At 42.2% G+C, this 7,820-nt stretch overlaps 1 protein-coding gene across 1 annotated transcript; it reads right to left on the bottom strand.

Annotated features, from left to right (window-relative positions):
* Positions 1–253: 253 nt before the first annotated feature.
* LOC124681910 (60S ribosomal protein L17-2) lies at positions 254–2,921 on the bottom strand. Its single transcript, XM_047216686.1, has 7 exons — positions 2,829–2,921; positions 2,707–2,743; positions 2,572–2,612; positions 1,119–1,349; positions 924–1,026; positions 741–808; positions 254–499 (listed from the first exon to the last, which is right to left on the bottom strand). Exons 1-7 carry the CDS (start codon positions 2,829–2,831, stop codon positions 464–466), a joined length of 519 nt encoding a protein of 172 aa, XP_047072642.1. The 5' UTR covers positions 2,832–2,921; the 3' UTR covers positions 254–463.
* Between the last annotated feature and the right edge of the window lie 4,899 nt (positions 2,922–7,820).

Here is a 7,820-nt window from a genome sequence, read left to right as displayed (position 1 = left end):
CATTCACCAAACGAGAACTAAATTTTGCCCATAATCATTTTGTATCAAAAATTGCATTGATGAAAGGCCAAATGATCATGATAAGACAACTAGATGCAACAAAGAACGAAATGCATAGATCCTGGGTCATTCATTACACCCTTTGGTACGATAACATTACAGGCAATATAATGTGACGATACTTGAGCTAAAGGACTAGACAAGAAATAACATTGTAAATACTTGAAGTGAACAGCAAAAGAAGACAAGGATCTGTGGCAAATAAGTTCAGATAGGCACTGCTCAAATGCATGAAACTGTTTTAGCATATAACGACCATTCGAGACCACAAGGATAGCATCAACCTTAACAAATCCTGACTCAACATTGGTATCAAAAACAAAGGATGCAACACTGGCATAAAGGTTCTTGGAAAGAACTATAGCTACGATTCTTGGACAGATACTGAGGTCACTCCATGGGCTTAAACAGCTTTCCTTGGTGCAATGACATTGTCAGGCTACAAAACAAGAATGTGGATTAGGAGAAGCAGTTTAAGATCCAGATAAGAACAGCTTAAACTGACAAGGTAATAAGCATTTCAAGGAACATTTGCAACACAATGACAGTAAGACTAGTTTAGAAGGTGAATCACATGAATTTTGATTCATACAACTAGAAACTAGCGCGGCCAACACCAAACAGTGCTTAACCAAGTTTGCAGGATGAACTGGAAAAATATAGAGGATATAAGAACATACCTCCTTCTTCACGGGCTCTTCCTTCTCTGACAAGATCAGCTCGATGTGGCAGGGGTTTGACATGTAAGCTGACATAAAAGAAATATTAGTATGATATCCAATGGAAGCAGAATAGATATCTCGATTTAACCATTGCTAGTGAAAGCAAAACAGACATCCCAATATATCCCTTGATTAACTTACGATTAATGCGTCCGTGAGCACGGTATGTACGCCGCCTCTGCTTCATGGCTTGGTTAACCTGGATGTGCGAAATGTAGAGGCTGTCGACATCCAAGCCTTTAACCTACATAAACAGCAGGTCTTCAGTAACCCAAAACAATAGTTGATAGCATGATGCATCTCAAAAAATACTCAGAGCATAAACTAGCAGCATACCTCAGCGTTACTCTCAGCATTCTTCAGCAAATCCAACACGAACTGGGCTGACTTTGCAGGCCAGCGACCCTGTCCATTTGGCTGGCGATTCTTTGCTTGTGCGGTACGGCCAACACCTCTACAGTACCTCCTGAAGGGAATAGCTTGCTTGTGGGCCAAAACATCCTCAAGGTACCTCTTAGCCTTGTTCAAAGGCATCTTGCGAAGGGCAAACGCTGTCTCACGTGTGTTCTGCAAACATTATTAGGAACTTAGCCAGAGAAACAAGAGAAAATGATACATCAAGAAAAAAATAACATTATTAATCTAGGACAGTGTTCTGCAAACATTATTGGAACTTAGCCAGAGAAACAAGAGAAAATGATTCATCAAGCAAAAATAATAACATTATTAATCTAGGACAGCCCACCAATAAACCATTGCACTGCCATAGGGGATGTATGATAAACTACTCACTGAACTCAGAAAAGGATTTAACACCTGCCAACACTTCATTTCAACTACAAGCTGATAGGATAGGGTACTTTTATCTACAATATTACTCACTGTAATGAGATCACAGAGTACTTTCTCAAAGACCATTGTTTGAAATGTGACTAGATGGAAAAGACAAAACAAATCAAATGAACCAAAATTTCAATTGTTCAGCGCAGCAAGGAATGTTTCAAGGTATTCAATATATAGATAAGAAACAGAGTGATGTCAAAATATCATAAATAACAAAGAAAGGACATAAAACTAGGCTGCATAGAAATAAATTGGCTAAACAGCTAAACATGATTCAATGTAAGGTGCAAAAAATTCTGAAGGACACATTTGAGCAGTGCACATCATCATTACTCATTAAGACTTAACTTGTATGACCCTGGCATTATAGAGGTAGACAACAAACTCAATGTTCGGTGCACACTATTAGTCCAATTTTAAGGCACAAAGCATGCTCCTGAAGGACTCAGCTTCAGCAGTACACGACATCATTAATCATTAAAACGTGAACGAGACTAGTGTGACCCTAGCAATATAGTGATATAGACAACAAACTCAGTGTTCCGTACACAATATTAGTCGAATTTTAAGGCACAAAACTTGCACCTGAACTTTTCAGTAAAATATGCAGAATCTGGATGAAGTTCGTACATGGTTTAGATATTCCACAGAACTAAAACATCCCTAAAGATGTTGTACCGTTCACATTTCCCGTAAACCATATGTCACAGAGAGAGATACAAATTGCTCATCAGATAGCAACGCATCTGCATCCCGGAAGTAACATGCGAACTGCTCATACAAACAACCGAACATAACCTTCACACCCTGGGTCTATATCACACTTCAGCCAAATCATAACGCCCTTTGCACACTCTCTAACCCTAATTCAACAAGATAACGGCAGCTGACAAGAATAGCTCGCTAATCCGCAAGATGTGACCGAGAGCAGGTTCAGGAAAGGTACCTTGAAGTGGACCCTGAGATCCTTGCCACAGGCCTTGGCCGCTGCGCAACAGAACACGAAACATCAGATCAAAACCCACCTTACAGTGAAGGCGAACAGCAAAGAGGAGAAGAACAGAGGGACACGAGATCTTACACTTGGTCGGGTTGGCCGGATCCCTCGAGTACTTCACCTGCGACGGATGCAAAGGCGAGGATGTCAGGGCGAAGGCGCATGAGTCAGATGATAGTACGTGGGAGGAGAGGGGCGAGGCTTACCATGGCGGCGGCGGCGGTTGGGGTGCGGCCGGAGAGGAGGAAGGGGAGGGAGGGTCTGGCCTTCACACGAACTCTCCGAACAGGGAATGAGCTGAGGAGGCGGCGGAGGTCTAAGAGGAGGAGAGAAACCCTAGAGCTCTGCCGCTCTTCGTGGGCTGATGGCCCGATGTGAGTCGCGTATCTGGATCTTGGAGGCCCATGCATGGGACTAAGGCCCTTCCCTTTTCAGTTTCATTTTTTCTTTTGCAATTGTTATTCGAGCTGGTTAACCAACCAAAACCCTTGGAAAATCCCATATTACGCATATTGGATATGTCCTAAAAAAGTACACTTTAGTTTTCTATTTCATGATAAAACATATTAAATATTTAAGCTAAATTCTAATTAGCAAAGAAAAATGCAAGAGCCCTTTAAAATGTAGCTTGTGTTGTTGTGCTTGCCCAAAGCTCAAAGAAGGCGATCTTGTTATTTTTTTGCAGACAAAAACATACCTTCATTAATCAGATAGGATTACAAGAGACTCAGATTCAAGCGTGAACACACTCGGGACCTGAACCTAGCCAAAACTGTGTTATTTTCTCTGCCCTCGCCAAATTAGCAAGGCAGTGGCTAATCCTCACCTGACTACATTCTACTTTTAGAAATTTGCAAACTCTACTACCACTAGCTAGTACTTTAATCTCGGAGATACTATGGAGATAGGACGAACGGTCTTACCCATTAGCCAAAATAGTTGAGATTAACTAAGAGTAGTCTGACTCAACCATGATAGGCAACTGACTATGAAGGAGCCCAAATTTCAGGCCTTCCAAACAGGCTAAAACTTCCGATTCTAGAGGTTGCTCACAGGACGGTAGGGATCGACAAGCTAAAAAGATTAATATACCAGCGAAGTCACGAAACACCATGCCAGTACTTGCAGAACCATCATCATTTTTGAATGAGCCCTCGAACGTCAATTTCACCCGACCCATAGGGGGTTCAGCCAGAGATTACCATGTGGTTTCTTTACTTTCACTGTCTTGTTCAAGACTTGGTCAGTTGATGTACCTTTGATCGATACCAAAATCTTCATATATTTACACGGGAATCTCTTCAAACTTTCCGTGGCAGAGCAGGATTGCCATGAGTTATTTCATTCAGTTCATACCAAGACCTCCATGCCACCAACAGAGTATGATCAACCATATGTATCGGCATTGATAGAAGCACTGAACGAAACCAGGATGGATAGGACACATGTAGATCAGACTCTTGGGGAAGGAGCCAACATTCTCTCATCGAGTGCCAGAGGCGGCGAGCATGAGGATAGTGTGCCAATGCATGCGCCTCATATCCCACAGTCAGGTTACAAATCTCACATAGACCCGTGATGTGTGTTTTCCGACTTAGCTTATTACCCTCCGTAGCTAGAGCACTAGATGCCACTCTCCAAGCGAAGGATTTTACTTTGTGCCGCATAGAGGAACTCCAAATTTTTAACCAACAAGGATCCTTTCCATATGGGAATGCACTCGAGCTACCATAGACACAATGTATCAGAAGCTTATTAAAAGCCAACGATCATATTGTGAATATCCTAGAGCACTCGGGTTGCCATGCAAGAGCATCATCAAAACCCCTCCTTCATGGTTTGATTTTAAGGATAGCACCAGCATCTATAGGATAGAAGGTATCCCGAATTAGTTGTGTCTTCCAACAGCCATTTTATGCGTCGGTTTCTCTTGGGAGTAAGAACTTGGCCGTTCGATGTTCTTGGCAACCAACAGTCACGCCATATATAGATTGTTCTGCCGTTTCCAACCAATAATGTTTCCAACACACCACACAATGCCTTTCTTCAGTAACTCCAGACCATAGGAGATGGCCGTCCATGAGGAGGACGGGTTCCCGGTGAAGACAATATCAATAATATTTCATCGACGGTAGTAGTGGGCCTTCAGAAGACAGGCAAAGAGACTATTTTGGCAGGTTATTAACCTCCAAGCTTGGCGAGCCAATAAAGCCTGATTCAAAAGACGCATGTCTTTAAAGAAGGCAATATTGTTTAAACTCTAGTAATCTTGGGAGAAATTTGACAAAATCATCTATAGGTAAAAGTAATATGATTCAATGCTTGTACAATTCATAGTTGGACACAAATTACTGCATGTATTTTTTATGTCGTATGAAGTCAACATAAACAAAGACAATCAAAGGGTTCGTGAATAAATAGACATCAAGATACGCATGTTTAAGATCGTGTTGTCTTGTAAGAAAAGGATTTGAGGAATTTCAGGTTGGATTTGGGGGTTTCATCTGAACATGGCTTCAATCGACTTGGGGATTTTTCCTGGGAGAACTAGTCTCTTCTAGTCTCTCCTCTGTTTACATACATGCCACACTTTTCAATATAGTCCCTATAATACTTTATATTTACATCTCTCAACACTCCCCCTCAAGATGGGGCAAAAGCATCGTAGAGCCCCATCTTGCTACAACAAAGAGAAAATAAACGCTCTGGCAAACCTTTTGTAAGTACATCAGCCAATTGATTTGATGAACTCACATAAGGCATGCAAATCACTCCTCGATCTAGATTCTCCTTTATAAAATGGCGATCAATCTCAACATGTTTTGTACTGTCATGTTGAATAGGATTATGAGCTATATCGATTGCAGCTTTGTTGTCACAATATAGCATCAACGGTCCTTTTCCGAGCAGTCCAAGTTCACCCAAAAGGATACGTAACCATAAGACTTCACACACACCATGTGCCATAGCCCTGAACTCGGCTTCTGCTGTGGAACGTGCCACCACATGTTGTTTATTACTACGCCATGTGACCAGGTTGCCTCCAACAAATGTACAATAGCCTGACGTAGATCGCCTGTCAACTAGAGACCCAGCCCAATCCGCATCTGTATAACACTCAACTTGGAGGTTACCTTGAGATGTATACGGTAGGCCACGACCGGGACAGCTCTTTAGGTAACGAATTATCCGTGTGACGGCATCCATATGATGTGATCGTGGGTCATGCATAAACTGACTTACCACACTCACCGCAAAAGCGATATAAGGTCGGGTGTGAGAGAGATAAATCAGTTTACCAACTAACCTTTGGTAACATTCTTTGTCAACCGAAGCTCCACTATTACTAAGCAAGCGATGATTCACTTCAATGGGAGTCGATGCTGGACGACATCCAGACAGATTTGCATCTGATATTAAATCCAGAACATACTTTCTTTGGGTGAGGTAAATCCCCTTTGAGCTACGAGAAACCTCAATCCCAAGAAAGTATCGCAATTGTCCTAAGTCCTTAACTTCAAACTCTTGTGCCAACTTTCTTTTTAAGCAAACAATTTCTTCACAGTCATCTCCTGTGATCACTATATCATCCACGTACACAATTAAAATAGCCACCTTGCTTCCATTGTGCTTGTAGAATAAAGTATGTATGGTCAGCATTACTTTGCTTCTACCTCATCTGTAAAATAGCTCTCCTAAAGCGATCAAACCAAGCTCGCGGAGATTGTTTTAGGCCATACAAGGATCTACGCAAGCGAAGAACCTTACCTTCGGTCTGTCTTGCGCTAAAACCCGGTGGGATATGCATGTACACTTCTTCTTGTAAATCACCATGAAGAAATGCATTTTTTACATCAAGCTGGAAAAGATCCCACCCTAGATTAGCTGCACAAGAAATGAGCACTCTCACCGAATTCATTTTTGCAACGGGTGCAAATGTCTCATCATAATCGATTCCATATGTTTGTGTGTACCCTTTTGCGACTAGTCGGGCTTTATACCTTTCTACTTTTCCATCTGGGGTTTGCTTCACCGTGAACACCCACTTACAACCTACAGGTTTCTTACCAGGGGACGGCTCAACAAGCTCCCAAGTATTATTTTTTTCCAAAGCTCTCATCTCTTCGAGCATTGCTGCTTTCCACTTTGGGTCCTTCATTGCTATGTCCCAGTTTCTAGGAATGACAACAGAATCAAGAGAAGTAATGAAACTTCTAAAGTGAGAGCTACAGTTTTTGTAGGAGATGAAATTAGCAATGTTGTTCTTTGGGAAAACATAATCTTTGAGATGGGGTGGTAAGTTGGACTGTCTGCCATGCTTACGTAAAGCAATTGGTAGGTCATCTACGGAATGATTAGGAGTAGGAGCACTAGGTGAGGGATCATCTACGGAATGATTAGGAGTAGGAGCACTAGATGAGGGATCAGTACCTTGGTGCCCTGATTCAGGTAGAGACAAATCGGAGAGTCGGAGAGTGTTGCACCATAGGCTGTACGACCGGAGAATGGGGTGATGAGCTACCTGAAGCTTGTGCCTCTTGTATAGTCGAGTCGCTACAAGAATCATCATTAGAAGGCTGGAAAAAATCCTCCCCCTGTCTAGTTGTACCATGCTCACGTTGAGGTTCTTGACCACTTGGCGTGGTAGATAATATATTTGGGCCATGTTCATTAAGAACAACTCTTCCTCCACTGCACATCTCGCCCTCCCCCTCTCGACCAATCCAGCCGGTAACGGGAGAGGAGATAATTGTGCTAGCATCATTGGCAGACCCATAGAATGGTTCATGTTCTCTAAAGGTCACATCCATGCTCACAAAAAATCGATGTTCAGAGGGGCACCAACAACGATAACCTTTCTGGTGTGGAGAGTATCCAACAAAGACACAACGAACAGCACGCGGATCAAGTTTTCCAACTGAATTTCTATAGTCATGAACAAAGCAGACACAACCAAAAACTTTGGGTGGCACAATGTAAGGATTAGAACCAGTTAAACACTCAAGAGGGGGTTTATACTCCAAACTACGAAGAGGCATACGATTTATCAAGTAAGTTGCAGTTTTTATCGCCTCGCCCCATAAGAACTTTGGCACATTCATGGTAAACATAAGAGAGCGAGTAACTTCAAGCAAATGTCTATTTTTCCTCTCTGCAACTCCATTTTGAGATGGAGTATTTACGCATGTAGTTTGGTG

This window comes from Lolium rigidum, unplaced genomic scaffold (genome assembly GCF_022539505.1).
Source record: "Lolium rigidum isolate FL_2022 unplaced genomic scaffold, APGP_CSIRO_Lrig_0.1 contig_59506_1, whole genome shotgun sequence".
Lineage (NCBI taxonomy): Eukaryota > Viridiplantae > Streptophyta > Magnoliopsida > Poales > Poaceae > Lolium > Lolium rigidum.
This window is presented reverse-complemented; position numbering and strand designations above follow the sequence as displayed.

Excerpts from the sequence above, each read along its gene's own strand:
- LOC124681910 (XM_047216686.1), bottom strand. Across the intron at positions 1,027-1,118 it reads ATGCTGAGAGTAACGCTGAG|GTTAAAGGCTTGGATGTCGA; the intron begins GTATGCTGCTAG and ends CTGTTTATGTAG. Across the intron at positions 809-923 it reads TGCTCACGGACGCATTAATC|CTTACATGTCAAACCCCTGC; the intron begins GTAAGTTAATCA and ends CTTTTATGTCAG.